Raw genomic sequence first — 19,009 nt, 5'->3', positions numbered from 1 at the left:
TGTACCAGTCTTCCCTCCTAAAATGAATTGGATTCTGTATAGCTATAAAAAATGTTTGCATGAGAAACATTTTCCTTCAAAATACTCAGACATTTACATGTCACTTAATAAACATTCAATAAAGCTTTTGTATTTTGTTCCATTAGTAATTAAAAAAAAGGACTACTAAGGTTATACATACTCATTAAAAAAGAAAAACAGCTTGCCTTATAGCTAAACCTTGTTTTCTTGCCCATACCTCATGTGGGACACAATAACCATGTCACCATAAACACATTAAACAGAACAACAAACAAACCAAAAAACACATAACAAATCCCAAATGCAAGAACCAACCCGACCCACCCTCCCCCACTGCCCCCCAAATTGTTCTAATCAACACTGAGAATAATGGAGACCATCTTTTATCATTGTACAGGAGCAAGACAGCAAAACCACTGGAGGCATAAATCTCATTTGTTTTAGTATAACACCATACTAGAGAAATCTTATAGTAGGAATCTTAAGGAAGTATTTTAATGTTATAGGAAGTTTTTAATCTCAGTTAAAAATTAAACTGATTTTCCTGAGAGAATATCCTCACACCAATGCTTATATTTATCTTCTAGTTTCCTCTCTCTCAAAAAAAAAGAGATTTACTTTTTCAAAAGCAAAAATTGTTAGGTATAAGAAATATAATACCAGCAACAGTATAAGCAGATATATTCATTTATCCTTCTACAAGAGCATAGAAAATATTCAAATCAACATGCAGTCCTATATTTACCTAATAATGACATCTCCAATTTCCTGTTTTCTCAATTATTTTAACAAACTTTTTCATCTGTTCTTATCAGCTTAGTGACATATATGTGCTTTCAGCACTTCACAGGATGCCAAGTAAATTCATTGACACAATTGCATTTACCATACTAAGATAAAACTTTGTTTCCAGAAGACTGTTCTAGTGATAAATTTTAGACTTCAAGATGATTTTTATGCAACTGAAAACTTGTATCAGAAATACCCAAGCAAACATCCTTGTGAAATAATTCTCTGTGAATATAGGTACTAGAGTCCTTTAGACAGTGTTGATTTACTGAAATAACTGATCTTGCAGTCAAAATATCAAACTGTATTCTGCATCATTACCAGAAACACAGAGTGGTATCAAAGTCTTCTACAGCTCACTGCATTACATGTAAATATCAACACCATTACTTCCACCTTTTTGTACATTCACAGCAAAATTAAAATAAAATAAGCCTGAGAGAAATGGTAAGGTACAGAAAGAAGATTTACTAAAGAACAGTTATGCATAAAGTGCTTTCAGGTTAACATATAGATGAGCTGCATTTTGAAAGTCAAGCAGTTTATTTGAAGGTAAATTCTCAGATCAACATTTCACTTCTTATTCAGATTCCTAAAATAAAAGCTTTTCGCATCTCATTTAGCCATTTCATTATTTGCCTTCGTTCATCGTGTAGAATAGAATGCCAGGCATCCAGCCACCCACCAAAAAGAGAAGATACTGCAGCCATCTCTGATGATACAGATTTTTTTCTTCCTTAACACAGACAGACAGACATACTCTCTCAAACAAGAAAAAACAGATTACTTACTTTGTAAAAAATCATTTTTAAAGTGCCGTAGAAACCCATGTTTTCTGTATTTTTCCCCTTCAGTGATTCTGTGCCCCCGAGTGTCCGACTGCTTGGTAGTCTCTGACAATATAAACCTTTTTCAGGTAGGTATGTCACAGACTCTAATGTGGACATGCTCGGGCACGTCAGAAAAGGAAGATTAGGCAGCAGAACCAGCAACAAAACTCCACACTGTAAAGGCAAATGAAGCTCAGTATCAAACCGCTTCTCAGGACACATACATACATGCAGCTTGCTGGAGTAGAACTTGAGGGAATAATGAGAGAGAGGGGGAAGATTATTGGAGGAGACTATGGCCTGTCAAAGCCTTGACTTAACAGATTCCTCCCGTAGCAGCAGAGGATCAGATTACATCTTCCCTCGTTCACGGAATGGTGCAGTCCAACCTTCAGCAATGCAGGCTGCACATCAATTATATGGTGCTCAGCTCCGGGGAGCCTGTAAGCACAGAGTACAGGAAGGACTTGAACAGGAAATTAAATAGCCCCCACACCAACATTCCCCTCCTCAAACTTGTCTTCATCTTTTCTTTGAAAAATAAAACATTTTTTAAAGTAGCCTTGGAGGCTGGTGGAATGTTATCAAACCATTTTTTTATATTTGAAAGTGCAGCATGCTTCAGATTTTTCCAGCTGAAGCAAGCAAGCTCATTGCCACTAATTACACTTACAGTGTAGCCCTCGGCCAGTTAACTGGACTTTCAGTGGACACAAATTAGTACTTAAAAAGTGCAGTTAATTTTAAAATAATTTGAAATATATTATTTGCCAAAAAGATGTTTGAAATATTCTGTTTGCTACACAATAAACTGGTTTGGCGAATTTAACACTTGCAACTTTTAAAATAGAAAATTATGTAATACGGATTAAAATATTTATTACTGTTGTGGCTAATCTGTAAAATTCAGAGTATGTCCAGGTTTTCCTTGGAAGGCAGTCCTCCCAGTGCACCTTTAATATTCTGTACATCCTCTTCCCAGAAAATCTCCCTATTTTCAAAATTAGTTGAAGTTATATGAACCCCCCCAAACATTAAAAAGCTTCAATATCTGCTGCTGGTGTCCACACACAAATCGTTTGATGGTTTCTCTCTCACACTTAGAAAAATCTTAAGGAAAGCTTTGAATGTTTCACACACAATTTTCCAAACAAAGTTTTTTGTTTTACAATTACTTGATACAACTATCCTAACAAAATTGATACAGCTGGTCAAAAAAGTTTGGGAAGAAGAGACCACACCTGACCAGTGAAAACATGGAATCATTATAAGAAAAAGTGTGACTGTAACAACTGGAGAGGAGCTATACTACTCTCTGCTCTAGGGAAAGCCTTCTGCACAGGATGAGAGAGGCAGAGGATGCAAACCTTTGAGAAGAACAGGGTGAATTCAGGCCCAAGACATCCCATGTAGAGTAGATATTTACACTAACGGTCCATCATACAAAAATGTATAGAATGGCAAGCTCCCTTCTTCATCAAATATTTTGATTTTCAAATGGCATTTGATAGCTTGCACTTACATATATTATGGAATATTTTTCAATCCTGTGGAATCCCAGTTAAAATTGTCAATATCATCAAGGCCATGTACAGAGATGCAAAGTATTCTGTGTGGGTGAACAACCAGACAACAGAGTGGTTCAATGTGGATGCTGGCATGGAACAGGGCTGCATTTTATCTCCGTTGTTGTTTGGCATTGCCGTAGATAATGAAGACCTGTATTAGCAACGCAAACACTGGTATAGCAACTTTGCTGATGATACTGTGCTATCCAGAGACACCCTTCAAAAGAGACAGACAGACAAAAATAGCAAGCCAAATGAGGCTGAAAATTAATTATGCTAGAACAAACATTACTGAAACCCAGTAACATCACATTAGAAGGCAAAAATACCAAGAAAGTAGAACAGTTCATCTACCTGGGCGGCACCATATTAACCAAAGGAGACCTTAAGAGGAAATGAGATGTTAACGATAGGACAGGCAACTCAACGTAGTATGGCAATCAAAGATATACAGCACTAGAACAAAACTGAGAATTTTCAATTTAAACAATCTCGGGGCTAATATATGGCGGCAAGAGTTGGAAATCTACTAAAACAGACAGAAAACTAGACGCCTTCCAAAATAAGTGCCTATGAAAGATTCTGAACATTGACTGCAAAGATTTCAGCACCAACGAAGAGATCTGAAATACCACCAACCAGTTCTTTCCATCAGAATGAGAAGGACGCTCTGGATGTATTTGGGGCATGTACTCTGAATGCCAACATACAGATTTCCACACGAAACTGTCAGGTGAAAACCAACTATTGTGAAGAAATGAGGGTATCCAAGAGAAATGTTAAGAAGAACCATTTGCAGGGAGGGCAGAAGAGCCAATCTCAAGGAAGCAGCAGCAAGTGACAGAGAAGAATGGAATGGACTGGTTTCCATCCCGTGCACCAACATTGGCACAGGAAGGATGTACAAAACATATTTTTTCCAGTTTGTGAGAAATGTGGGTTTCTGTAACCATTAAGGAGAACTGTATAATCAAAAGTTCATTAGATGTCCGTTAGCCAAAGTGCATTACAGACATTTTGGGATGCAGTGCAAAATCCAGGGGCAATGCCTAGATGAGAATCTTACTTCTCCCCAGGAGTAGGATGACAACCCAAGGGGATGTCACTGGAATTTTTAGGAGAGACCTTTCCCTTGAGCCTGCTTGGAATTTCCATTTTTCCTATCAGTTAAAGTTAGAAGAGATCTGATAAATTGGGAGTCTTTTGCCCCCCCCCCCCCCACACACACACCTGGCCGAAAGAGATGAGGTAGCTTCCAGCTTCCTCTCAGGAGAATGATTCTAGAACTCCTGAACAATTCTTTTGTTGCTCCTCCTGCTGTACAGAGGGTAAGAAAGTTTAGAGATAGTATCAGGGGGTAGCCGTGTTAGTCTGTATCTACAAAAACAACAAAGAGTCTGGTGGCACCTTAAAGACTAACAGATTTATTTGGGCATAAGCTTTCGTGAGTAAAAACCTCACTTCAGAGATGTCAGTCAAGGAGCAAAGCTCTGCTTGCCTGCTCCATGTACCACAGAAGTTCTGCCTCAGAAAAGACATGCAGTGCCAGAACAGCATCCTGTTATTGTCCATCTTCTATGTATGTATTGATATAGCCCCTAAACTGTATATCTAGGTGTCTCCCAAGTATTCACTGATTTATTCTCAACACCCATTAAATGGAAAAGCATCATCCTCATTTTACAGATGGGAACTGAGGCAGAGATTAAAATGACTTGCCCGAAGTCTGTGGCAAAATGGGAATTCTACAAATCAAAGTAAATCAAGTTTGCCATGGATTCCCAGGAAAGAATTTTCCCAGTGGAATTCTTTGAGCCTAGGTTAAAGAAGGTAATTAACATCTTTGAGCTGTAGGCTGAACAATCTGAGAATGCTAAGCCTGGCAAAAATACATTCAACTGAGGCTCTCCAAAAAGAGCGTGTCGTCACTTGAAAGGAAGTAAACGAAGAAACTATCCATGCAAAATGGCAGTTTCCCAGCAAAAGGAAAAGTCTAAGCAGACAGACCCTAAACTGTTTCAATATTCTAGAGGACAAACTAAGCTGGATATGGTTATAAAAACTGAAAATATCCTGAACAAATCGTATGGAATTAAGATAAATTGTACGGAATTAAGCTAAATCTTATTGAATTTAGGGTTAATAACTTTAGGGTACATTGTATTAAAATGAAATGTATATGTGGTGTTGTGGCATTGTATGGACCTTCTTTAGTAGGAAGGAGAGGATGCTAATGAACTTCCTCTGTTATCCATTTTTGAAGCCACCCTTCCCCCATGGAGGTATACATATGTATTAATTCAAAGTGGATTCTCCAAGATCAACAGAGAAAAAAAAAAACAACCAACAAACTAAACCCCAAACCATAACAGAACCCCCCTACAACTTTTGGATAAAAGCCTGGGTTTTAAGCTGACCCAGGCTTTTCCCCTGGTCTAGCAAACGGACAGGTTTGTCTTGGAGGGCCTCAATCCTTACGGAAGGATTGGAAAGACTTGGCCTAAGTAAGTGTGTGATGAACTCTGATGAACTTGTAACCACAAAAAAAACAACAACCCTAAGGTGGGGTGATGCCTCGTAAACTTATTAGCATGCGTGTAGGTTCTTTTAAGGTTTTAAGTATGTTTTTTCTGTAATGCTTTTTACCTTAAGAATAAAGTAGGCTTGCTTAGAAAGAGCTCTGTGTTAACTGATTTCTGCAGATATAAATTATCAGTCTCTGAAGAGAAAGCAAGCAGATCTGTTTAGGCAGAATATTTTTGCTAGAAAATACATAGTGAAGGCAGGGAACTGGGTAGCCTGGGAATACTCCTGTCAGATGGAGAGACACTTGGGTCTCCACCTAGAAAGGCAACAGCAAAGGAGCTTGAAATTGAAAGTGGATGCCCTTGCTGAACCACTAAAAGGACATACAGCTGTAGTGGCCCTGAACTGTGACAGTGGCGACCACCATTGGGAAGATAGGATGATCCTTTCAGAGGGATATTTAACAAGATGGAGGGAAAAAATAAACAAATGAGGTAGTTGATTTTTTTTTTAAATATCTCACTAAGGAGAATTCTTTCAAATCTCCAGCTCCCTCTATGCTACATCTCCTTCTCCTTTGTATGTTTTTCTTAGAGTGGTCATAGCCTGATGCGGTGGCCTAATGGAAAAATATAAGGCCATGGTAATAAAATCCACTCAAAAAATCTGCCAGCCTCCCTTTTCTAGTTCTGAGCCAGGTCAAGTTCTCAGCCAGATGCAGGGGCAACAACTCTGGAGCATGGAAAGAAAACTCTTGCATGAAGTGGATTCTGGCTTCTGCCAGATTGGTTGGTATTAAACTTTTCAGCAGAGCATTTGAAAGAACAGATGCAGTGCACTTTAAGGAATGAACCTAGGAGATAGTCACCTGCAACTCCCATTGGCTACAATGAGAGCTGACGAGGCACACGACCACTCAGTAGAAAAATGCCAAGACCAAGCTGAATTGAGGGGAAACTATTCCTTTTGTTCTGTAGCCAAAAACAGTACAAAGGTTAGTCTGGTATAAACAATGGTGCATATCCTCAAAAGGGCAGACTTCATCTGGGCTCCTTCAACTTCTTCACAAATATCAATTTGGTATTTCAACTTTTTTGCTTTCTTATGTATCATTATTTAGACTGCAATAGGACTCAAAGTGTACTAGGATCTTCCCAAACACAGAGGAAGGCATAGCTTCTATCCCAAAACGTACATTTTCTTATCTAGCTGTGATTTCCGTGTAGTTCTCTGTGGCTTTCATGAACAAGTACTTTGAGTCCTTACACAACTTTACTTCTTTTAAAAGCAGCAGAGTGTCCTGTGGCACCTTATAGATTAACAGATGTATTGGAACATGATGCATCTGACGAAGTGGGTATTCACCCACGAAAGCTTATGCTCCAATACGTCTGTTAGTCTATAAGGTGCCACAGGACTCTCTGCTGCTTTTACAGATCCAGACTAACACGGCTACCCCTCCGATACTTTACTTCTTTTTAGTATCTCCCAACTAAACTAGCCTTACTAATCATCTTAAAGTCTGCCCATCAAATCTTGGCATTTATACTATTTATCCATTAAGCTGCAGTGCTGTGTATTTTATGAAAACAAAGTGGTCCTGAGCTGACATCATACGTCAGATGTGAACAAAGTTGCATGTGTCTCAGGAGACTTAACTCCTCCTACTCTAATATATCTCATGAGAAAGAAAAAAGGCACATGCCGGATATACATGGAAGATTTAAGATAGCTGTTAAAGGAATAAACAACTATGGGAAATAAGTTAGCACCTGTACTGTCAGGGTGAAAACAAGCAGAGGATACTACTGCTATGTGGATTCAAAAATTGCACAATGGAGCCACTTAAAACCATGGATTTGCCTCTCCCTATAAATCTGCTAACTCACTCTGGGAGTAGTAAGTTCTCAGCCACAACAGAGAAAATTGATCAACATGGACAAGCTCTACCCATTTACTAAAGATTACAAGCTTGACCTTATAGCCTAGGTGGATGTACTTTTCAACAAAATGGGTTCATGTAATCATTAGCAGTTTTCTTAGAGGTTAAAGTGAAGTTCTGTGTTTCTATTTTACTTTTCTATTTTCTTCTCTTCGGATACATTACTGATGATTACTTTCCCCCACTATGCATGATTGCCAATCATTCTCTGATAAAACTCCCCCTCCCCCACAAAACTTGCTTTACCTGTTAATTTCTTTACTTGAATCATGACCATTATATTAGCCCAAAGAGTCACCATTTGCCAATAGTTATCACACAATGGAAACTTAGTTTCGCAGATATTATTTAGTCTAAATATAGGGTGTCATACTACTTATTCTAATTATATGGGGAAAATATATGGAAAACTAAGAATTGTAAGATGCAAATGTTTTAATGGTGACCACTGTATCTGGCAATCTAGTTCCCTTCCTTTTTGAGGAAGACAGGAAACATACACACACACATAGTCTACTAGGGATTGTTGTGCCAGCCAGAGTGACTATGAATTATGGCACTGCATCAGGTGTTGTGCAACAAAGTTCCCAGATCTGGCTCAATCCTATGAATCCATGAATCTTTGAGCGGCCCCCTAGGTGGCACCAGGTAAGGTCAAGGGGTGGCGAAACACACCTACTTTTCGGCTGCTAGGGTGGTAGGAGAGAGAACAAACATATAATACCCATTTTCATCTTTGCCTGACATGTAATAGTCTTCAAAACCAATTGTGAGTTTCCATTCTCTAGAAAGACCCATTATTCTGAGGCCTAGTTAATCAATCTTCCCTCCACATTAGTTAAGTAAATATCTATATTTCACAATTCATATGTACTCAACATCAGCAAACTTTTTCTATCTTAGAAGACAACTTTTTAAAAACCACTTAATTATTACAATTCACAACAAATGGAAAAATTTCTACACCAAAATTACACAGTTTCCAGCAGACACAAAATCTTATTTCCCAGTCAGTACTGCCAGCTCTCTTAATTAATCAAAATTCACATTGTCCAATCCTTTTCCTGTTGGCAACATTTCTAGAACCTTTAACATTTTGTTATGTGGCATGTTGTAATTAAGACTGTCTATTACTTCTAATGAAAGACTAGATTGAATTACACAAATCACCCACAGAGTTATATAATCCCCAGAAGGACAGAGATTACAGTAAAACATTACACCATAGAAAGAACATTCTAGTTTTGGTTGTAGGAACATTTTCTGAGTGGAGAGACCCTGTGACAGTCTCACTAAGGTACTATACAATTAGCATTAAAATTCTATGGTGACTTTTGGCAACTTTAAATTTGCTTTATTATTCAACAGCGGCAGAGCTAACCGAGTCCTCCTTCACTCACAGCACAAACCCTGAGTCAGTTCCCAGGTTTAGGTGACCTATGGTCAGTGTAGGACATCTGTCTCCAGGGAGAGAGGCTCTGTGCCACCTTTGCTTCCCCATGACCCTCTGCTCTAAATTGCAGGAGACAGAATTCCACACTGTCCTTTAGCTGAGATTACCACAGTGCAATGCATTCTGGCCCTGCTCTTAGCACTCCCCTCCTGGATCCCTACATCCAAGCTACAGGTAGGGGAAGTGGATTGTGTATCGCCATCAACCACCCAGGGATTCCCTCTCTGTCAGAGTAATCCCTGGCTGCCCTTCAAAGGCATTGCAAAGATGACAGAGCCCAGGGCCAGGTTCTAACCCCTTGCATACATTTTGAAATGTTTTAAATGTCCAGCTGAATTTGCTGACTGATCCTTTTTAAAAATACAATTATCATTGTTAAAAAACTGGGATCAAATTGCCCTTGAATAAAAGCATATGTATTCCTCTGACTTCAATAAGAAGAACAGGAGTACTTGTGGCACCTTAGAGACTAACAAATTTATTAGAGCATAAGCTTTCGTGGACTACAGCCCACTTCTTCGGATGCATATAGAATGGAACATATAATGAGGAGATATATATACACACATACAGAGAGCAGGTGGGAGTTGTCTTACCAACTCTGAGAGGCCAATTAATTAAGAGAAAAAAAAACAAAAAACAAAAAAAACTTTTGAAGTGATAATCAAGCTAGCCGAGTACAGACAGTGTGATAAGAAGTGTGAGAGTACTTACAAGGGGAGATAGTCAACGTTTGTAATGGCTCAGCCATTCCCAGTCCTTATTCAAACCGGAGTTGATTGTGTCTAGTTTGCATATCAATTCTAGCTCTGCAGTCTCTCTTTGGAGTCTGTTTTTGAAGTTTTTCTGTTGTAATATAGCCACCCGCAGGTCTGTCACTGAATGACCAGACAGGTTAAAGTGTTCTCCCACTGGTTTTTGAGTATTTTGATTCCTGATGTCAGATTTGTGTCCATTAATTCTTTTGCGTAGAGACTGTCCGGTTTGGCCAATGTACATGGCAGAGGGGCATTGCTGGCACATGATGGCATATATCACATTGGTAGATGTGCAGGTGAACGAGCCCCTGATGGTATGGCTGATGTGATTAGGTCCTATGATGATGTCACTTGAATAGATATGTGGACAGAGTTGGCATCGGGGTTTGTTACAAGGATAGGTTCCTGGGTTAGTGGTTTTGTTCAGTGATGTGTGGTTGCTGGTGAGTATTTGCTTTAGGTTGGGGGGTTGTCTGTAAGCGAGGACAGGTCTGTCTCCCAAGATCTGTGAGAGTAAAGGATCATCTTTCAGGATAGGTTGTAGATCTCTGATGATGCGCTGGAGAGGTTTTAGTTGGGGGCTGAAGGTGACAGCTAGTGGTGTTCTGTTATTTTCTTTGTTGGGCCTGTCTTGTAGGAGGTGACTTCTGGGTACTCGCCTGGCTCTGTCAATCTGTTTTTTCACTTCAGCAGGTGGGTATTGTAGTTTTAAGAATGCTTGATAGAGATCTTGTAGGTGCTTGTCTCTATCCAAGGGATTGGAGCAAATGCGGTTATATCTTAGAGCTTGGCTGTAGACAATGGATCGTGTGGTGTGTCCTGGATGGAAGCTGGAGGCATGTAGGTAAGTGTAGCGGTCAGTAGGTTTCCGGTATAGGGTGGTATTGATGTGACCATCGCTTATTAGCACAGTAGTGTCCAGGAAATGGACCGCTTGTGTGGATTGATCTAGGCTGAGGTTGATGGTGGGATGGAAATTATTAAAATCATGGTGAAATTCCTCAAGGGCTTCTTTTCCATGGGTCCAGATGATGAAGATGTCATCAATGTAGCGCAAGTAGAGTATGGGCGTTAGCGGACGAGAGCTAAGGAAGCGTTGTTCTAAGTCAGCCATAAAAATGTTGGCATATTGTGGGGCCATGCGGGTACCCATAGCAGTGCTGCTGACTTGAAGGTATATATTGTCCCCAAATGTGAAATAGTTGTGGGTGAGGACAAAATCACAAAGTTCAGCCACCAGGTTAGCTGTGACATTATCAGGGATACTGTTCCTGATAGCTTGTAGTCCATCTTTGTGTGGAATATTGGTGTAGAGGGCTTCTACGTCCATAGTGGCCAGGATGGTGTTTTCTGGAAGATCACCGATGGATTGTAGTTTCCTCAGGAAGTCAGTGGTGTCTCGAAGATAGCTGGGAGTGCTGGTAGCATAGGGTCTTAGGACAGAGTCTACATAACCAGACAAGCCTGATGTTAGGGTGCCAATGCCTGAGATGATGGGGCGTCCAGGATATCCAGGTTTATGGATCTTGGGTAGCAAATAGAATACCCCTGGTCGGGGTTCTAGGCATGTGTCTGTACGGATTTGTTCCTGTGCTTTGTCAGGGAGTTTTTTTAGCAGATGGTGTAGTTTCTTTAGGTAATCCTCAGTGGGATCAGAGGATAATGGCCTGTAGAATGTAGTGTTAGAGAGCTGTCTAGCAGCCTCCTGGTCATATTCCAATTTATTCATGATGACGACAGCACCTCCTTTGTCAGCCTTTTTGATTATGATGTCAGGGTTGTTTCTGAGGCTGTAGATGGCGTTGTGTTCAGCATGGCTGAGGTTATGTGGCAAGTGATGTTGCTTTTCCACAATTTCAGCCTTTGCACGTCGACGGAAGCAATCTATGTAGAAATCCAGTCTGTTGTTTCGACCGTCCGGAGGAGTCCATGCAGAATCCTTTTCTTTGTAGTGCTGGTAGGGAGGATTCTGTGGGTTAGTATGCTGTTCAGAGGTATGTTGGAAATATTCTTTGAGTCGGAGACGTCGAAAGTAGGATTCTAGGTCACCGCAGAACTGTATCATATTCATGGGTCTGGAGGGACAAAAGGAGAGGCCCCGAGATAGGACAGACTCTTCTGCTGGGCTAAGAGTATAGCTGGAAAGATTAACAATATTGCTGGGTGGGTTAAGGGAACTACTGTTGTGGCTGCTTGTGGCATGTAGCAGTTTAGATAGTTTAGTGTCCTTTTTCCTTTGTAGAGAGGCAAAGTTTGTCTTGTAAATGGCTTGTCTAGTTTTTGTAAAGTCTATCCATGAGGAAGTTTGTGTGGAAGGTTGGTTTCTTATGAGAGTATCCAGTTCTGAGAGCTCATTCTTAATCTTTCCCTGTTTGCTGTATAGGATGCTGATCAGGTGGTTTCGCAGTTTCTTTGAGAGTGTGTGACACAGTCTCTCAGCATAGTCTGTGTGATATGTAGATTGTAATGGATTTTTTACCTTTAGTCCTTTTGGTATGATGTCCATCTGCTTGCATTTGGAAAGGAAGATGATGTCTGTCTGTATCTGTACGAGTTTTTTCATGAGGTTGATGGATTTCCATTCCATACGGCTAAATGCAGTGCCTTGCATAATGACAAGTTTCAGAGTAACAGCCGTGTTAGTCTGTATCCGCAAAAAGAAGAACAGGAGTACTTGTGGCACCTTAGAGACTAACAAATTTATTAGAGCATAAGCTTTCGTGGACTACAGCCCACTTCTTCGGATGCATATAGAATGGAACATATAATGAGGAGATATATATACACACATATCTCCTCATTATATGTTCCATTCTATATGCATCCGAAGAAGTGGGCTGTAGTCCACGAAAGCTTATGCTCTAATAAATTTGTTAGTCTCTAAGGTGCCACAAGTACTCCTGTTCTTCTTTTTGCGGATACAGACTAACACGGCTGTTACTCTGAAATCTGACTTCAATGGGAACAACATGCATCTGTGATTCCCCTATTAAACCTTACTGTGTGACTTTTTCCAAAGGTTTATAACTTTGCCAAATCAACACTGATTGTGACCCAAACACTCAATGAAGATTATTTCTCTGCCAAATTACAGCTTTCTGGATCCATATTTCAGTTATAGAGCTAATTTACAAAAAGTCACAAGAATTTGTATTTACGGGGAAAAGTATATTTTCTCCTTGAACACAAGTGGCTCAACTGTTTTTGCTCAGACTTAAAAAAAAAAAAAAAATATCACGCTTGAGCAGAAATAAGGCCTGTCTGCAAATTGCAGCCTGAAAGATGAATGTGTTGGAAAAATATGAATTCCTATTTCCAGTTGATTAGAATAAGAAACACTCCAGCAACCTCAAACTATAGAAGATACCAGTGCTCCATTTAAAATGTTTGCTAACAGTTCCTGTACTGTAATGTATGTGGATTGTTTGGAAATACAAGTTAAACCCTAAATTTATAAAATTGTTCCTCTCCCAATCTCTCCAATACTAGGGATGTAGAGAGGATGAGTGGTGGGGTTAGAGTTCATAGAACAAGAGACTGGAGATTGAGCCAGGAATCTCAGCTGAGGCACAACCAAGGATTAAATGGGTACAAAGACTGAACTTTTGCACTATTAATAATAAAAAAAAAACCTTCATTAAAAGAACATTATTAAGATTGCAAAGTCAAGCACACAGAAGTTAGGAAATGCCAGAATTTTAAGTATTTGATTATATGATCACATACTTTTTTTTATCAACAGAATCCCAGCCTCATTCAGTTCACAGGATAGACAGTGCTCACTTAATGAGCAGCTGGTCAATATTTTGTTTTATGCTCATTGTTCAGTGGGTGCCCCCATGTCTTATTTAACTGCACACTATTCAAATCATGATCTGAAGTCAGAATTATTAACTTCCTCATGAGTTTCTCCATGGCACTTATCCCTATATCTCAGTGCTTCACAAACAAATTAATTTATCTTCTTAACACCCCTGTGAGATGAAGGGACAGTATTATCCCCATTTTATACATGGGTTGCTAAGGCACAGAGACAAAGGTCAAAAGAGTCTGCTAATTCTGGGTCCTTAAATTTAAGATGCCTAGGGCCTGATTTTCAGCTTACTTAGCATTATATAGCATTTTATATATTCAATCACAATTCCCACTGACTTCAGTTGCATTTGTGAATGCTCAGCATTTCTGCAACTCAGACCCCAGGGTATCAAGTTGGACACCCAAAAAGTGAGGGGCACACAATTAGTGACTACCTGTCAAAAGTTTGATTTAAGTGACCTGCCTATGACATAGGAACTCTGTGGCAGAAGCAGAGATAGAATCCAGTCCTCCAGGGCAGCATTCAACTAGCTTAACTGTGAGACCCTCCTTTGTCTTATAGCAATCCCCTGCCTCATTCACTACACATCTTCCATCTTCTGCAGCAAATGAAGGAGCAGCCCTATGAACAACTGCCTCCTTCACTAAACAACCCATCTTGTGCTCTCAATGTGGCAAATGTGATCATATAAAGACAGCACCATAATTAGGCTTCAAAGAATTATATTTTTATCAGTAAATGTGGGTAAACATTGATTTCAGCACACAAACTGACAAAAAAAATTTCCATGTATACATAGGCAAAGAAAAATGCTGCTTGAGAACTTATCAGAGTTTGATTTAAGAATATTTACTGTGTATATATTAACCTGTGATGTTGACAATTTGTGTTTGAATGGTTATAAACCTTTAAATTTTTGAATCTGTCTACTGTCTCTAAATAATTATTGTCTGACCTCCCCTCATAATTTTTCATACCTGTGAAATTTTAAGTTGATAAAAAATGAAAAAAAGCTTTAACCCTATAATTTTGTGTCACTGTGAAAATAAATATCAATATTAGCCATCAAAATTATTTAAAAATCAAATTCCACCAAACCTAATTGTAATGCATATGCACAAGGGGGCTAAATTAAGATAACCCTATGTCTGGCATTTCCTAACTTATGCATGCTGGTCTTTGCAACTTTAATAATGTTTTTTAATGTTGTTTTTTGTGTGTAATTTCCTAGGTTTTTAAAAAAGCAAACTGAAAAAACAAAATTCCATCATGTGGCATCATATTGACACCCACATGGGTCATCAGCGGGGTTGCAATCTTCAATTCCACTACTCAGACCTCCGACAGTTGAGCAAATGGAGTAACTGACAGCAATAGTATGTTGTCATCCTCTATATGCATCAGCACTAAAGGGGGATGAGAGAGACACTGTCAGTGGGTGTCACAGATATTTCCTGACAGCAGAGCAATGGTGATATTCAGGAAACTTGGGTTCCAATCCAGGCCCTGCAGAGGAGTGTGCTCTAGTGATCACAGACCCTTCTGCCCATTCCTGCCAAGCCGGACTCTTTCTTACCTGTCCCCTCCAACTCATACCTGTTCTGACTCTTTTCCCACCCCAGTTCTTAGTCCCAATCCCAATCTACTTGCCTCCCCGGTCCCATCCTCCACACCTCAGGCTTCTCATCCCCAGTCTCCTTGCCCAGACAGTCAGTCTCCCTCCTGGCTCACTCTTGGAACCACAAACTCCTCCCCATCACCAAGCTGAAGTCTTCTTCCCCAGCCAGTACCAGTACCTCCTTCCAGCTTCTCATCTGATCTCTTTTCCTGCGCTCTACCCAATGGTTTTCAGTCCTAGTCTCCCTCTATGGAACCTCATCCAATATCAGTCTCTCTTCCTACCTGCTTCCTGATTCCTTTTCCATCTCTTTCCCTTCCTAGCTCTTTGTACCAATCTCTTTGTCCAGCCAGTCCCAGTTCTCCTGCACTGCAACTCCTTGTTAGATCTGTATCCCATCCCTCCTCACCCTGATCCCCACAACTGGTTCCTAGTCTCAGTCTCCTTGTCCAGACAATAGACTCTCTTCCCCAGCTCCCCATCTGATCTGTGTCCTCCCATTTTCCTCACTGGCCCCCAGTCTCAGTCTCCCCTGACCCGCCTCCCAGTCCTAGGTTCCTTGTCCAACCGTTCCAACTCCCCACCCCAGGTTCTAGTCCCAGTCTCATTGCCCAATAGTTTCCAACTTCCTCTCACCACCCTTTAGATCCCATTATCAGCCTCCCCAATCAATCCACCCCTGCTCACTCTCCCTGCTAACTCACAGTCCTAACCTAGGCTCCCTTTTCCAGTCTTCTTGCCTAAGCGTTCTCAGTTTTTCTCCCTTATCCAGTCTCAGCCTCATCAGACTCCTTGTCCCAAACTACTCCTTTGCTTCCCCTCACAGTCCAGCTTTCTTCATCTCTGAATTGAAATCAGGCATCTTCCTCCTTCATGCTGCCTGGGTGCCAGCATGGGGGTGGTCACCAAAAGCATAGCAGAAACAGACTCCATGCTGACAGTTCCAATACAGGGGAGGTCCAACTTTGCTCAGATGCTCTGTAGCGATGGTGCATGTGCAACCCTATCTCATGTAACAACCGAGAAGGGATGGAGCATGCTCATTCGCTATGTGGGGATGGTGCATGTGCAGTCTGGTCAGCATTGGGAACTAAGAAAGACTCGAGGATGCTCAGTGAGGATGGGATCTTTATACAGATTTCAGTTGCTAAAATCTCTGAAGTCTCTACTGAGCATGTGCAAACTTGTGATTTTTGGAAAGGCTTATAACTTTGCCAAATTGGGGGGGATTTTCATGGGGATGTTACACTGCACATCCTTGATAAAAAAAAGCCACCACTCTGCCAAAGTTCAAGTACATCCTCCAAAGCATGTTGAAATTGACATTTCCAAAACATGTTAATCTGAGACAAACACTTGTTATTGAAAATTTGAACCTGAATGGTAAAAGTTTGTTAAAGTTATAAGCAACTGAAAATAGAGTCTTAAATGGGAAGTGGCAGGCAACCTTAAGAATAGGCAGTGCTATCATCCCTCCCCCCATTTTCTATCTTAAGACGAGGCTTTATAAATATTAATCTCCTGGGAAATATACTGTTATCCCTAGAGGGAAACTGAGGACAAGTGAGATGTCCAAATAGTCACCATAAGTCTGCAGGAGAACAGAGAATAAAATGTAAACATCTTTACTCTCTGTAAGTCCTGAAGCCGTTCATTAACTCGGCTCCCTTTTTAAATTAAATGCACAGTGCTACTTAGAATTAATTTTGTACATATTTAAATAGAACATACACACTTTCTTAAAATATCTTTATGCAACATGTCTGTGCATATTAGGACAAGAGCAGTTTAGCACGTATAAAATGCCCCAGAACAATTTTTTTCATAAATACTAATTTCCCCCTCTCTTGCTTTAGAATCTCTGGCTGATTGTAACCATTAACTTTAATTTGACTGTTAATACATGATATGGTATACTACATATACTTCACCTGCCTCCTTTTTCCCTCTGAAAATGCATACATACACTATAGTATGGAGGAGGGAATTAGTTTTCTTCCATATGCCTATGATCTTCCTGATTTATTGCCATAGCAATCTTCTCCTCTCTGCAAGGGCAGAGGAGAAACCTACCACAGAGCTAGGTTCCCTGCCCTAAATGTGCTCTTTGGACCGTGGGGAGACAATTCCCAATCTTTACACAGCAGAAAGGAATGCCAAGCATGCTGGGGTCATACGAAACCTTTTGAAGCCTCTCTAACCCATTGTCATTAACCTTCTGCTGTGCAATTTCACATCAAGAAGGGCTGCAATTGGAGTTGGCAAGCTAGTGAACCTGTCCAATCTAAATGAAAGTCATCTGCAAACCAGTGCCTTGAGTCAGGAAATAGTCTCTCAGACTTTTCTGTCTATACAAGGGAGGGAACAGGACACTATCAAGGGAAAGTATTTTACAATCTAGAATGAGGACAGGATTGTTAATTGATTTTTGCACTGAAATGTAGCGTTAAATAAGTAAGAATGGAGATGAATGCTCTAGTCCATTCAACTCTCAGAATAGATATTGAAAAGAGAGACTTCTAAGAGAACAGGACCAGTCTCGAACAAATGGCCCCTTTGCAGGTGTTATTTTAGCATTAAAAGAAAGTTTCAAAAAGTCCTACCTCAATAAAAGATACAGAAAATTTGCTAAATATCAGTAGCTTTTTGTTGTCTGTATTGGGAAACCATTTTGATCAAGAAAAAGTAATGTTCCTTTATTCAATTAAAAACATTAATACCATGAAGTAAATCTCTCAAAGAGATGGATTCTACCAGAGAAAAACTGCATGTTGCAGCCTTTTTACATCCACAGGCATTACATATTTAACCATTTCTCCACTAGTTCTAAAAACTCACCAGCTGAAAGCTAAGCAATTGATACTTTTCCTAAACAAAATCCATTCAATGTTGAATAAACAGTGAGTCAAGTACCTATATTCCTGTTTTCTGAAAGCCTACAGTTTTTTTTTTTCCCATAGACAGGATAAAGTAAATTAAAGATTTCAGCAATATTTGGTTTACCGTTCTGTTCATTTTGTAACCACAAAATTAGATAGCAAACATTGTTTTAAAATGCTGCATAACATTACACTTCTTAGTATTTCTTTAATCCAGTTACTTAAGTGAATTTGAGTCACTTATATTGCTGATTTACCAAAACAAACAAACAAAAAAAAAACCCCCAACGAGATACTACAAATTAAAACATCTGAGGACAGTCTGACCTACCACTGTGTCAGACTACTTAGGAATACTTTGCCCCTTGCAACTTAAATTATGTTTAAAACTCTAGAAAAGACAAAACTATTACAAACTATTCTTTCAAATCCATTTTCAACTGCATAAAAATATAGTTTATATAAAGAGCACAACAGGTAGCGGTGTCAAATGTTATCTAATTTATTCTCTTTATTCAAGCAACAATTAAAGCAAGTAAGCTATGAGTATGCTCAAGCAACTACCTTTACAGCAATGCCAGAGATACTCCAACAAATCTCAACTAGCCAGATTAAAGTGTAGAAGACCTACAGATAGTGAAAAAAGTTTTTAATGTAATGTTGCACCAATATACTAATTTAGCACTGATGGAATCTGTTTACCAATCCCCTCATCAGTTAAAAATAGGAAAGGAAGAGAGAGGGTATTGTGCTGCATGTCACATTCTCCAGGCAGTGATACTCAACGAAAGGAGGGAAGAGTGTAAGA

General features: G+C 39.7%; 1 protein-coding gene across 7 annotated transcripts in view; it reads right to left on the bottom strand.

Moving 5' to 3' along the window:
* The window catches only part of FBXW7 (F-box and WD repeat domain containing 7), a 296,926-nt gene that overhangs the window by 46,326 nt on the left and 231,591 nt on the right, over window positions 1–19,009 (bottom strand). The window contains exon 1 of one of the 7 annotated variants that reach the window (XM_054029540.1): window positions 1,602–1,893. The exons of the other annotated variants lie outside the window; for them this stretch is intronic. Coding sequence (XP_053885515.1) covers window positions 1,602–1,862 — 261 coding nt within the window. The 5' untranslated portion in view covers window positions 1,863–1,893. Of the gene's footprint in view, window positions 1–1,601; window positions 1,894–19,009 lie in introns of those variants that run through there. 7 annotated transcript variants of the gene reach the window in all.

This window comes from Malaclemys terrapin, chromosome 5 (genome assembly GCF_027887155.1).
Source record: "Malaclemys terrapin pileata isolate rMalTer1 chromosome 5, rMalTer1.hap1, whole genome shotgun sequence".
NCBI lineage: Eukaryota > Metazoa > Chordata > Testudines > Emydidae > Malaclemys > Malaclemys terrapin.
Note: the sequence above shows the minus strand (reverse complement) of the source record. Positions and strands in the feature narration are given on the sequence as shown.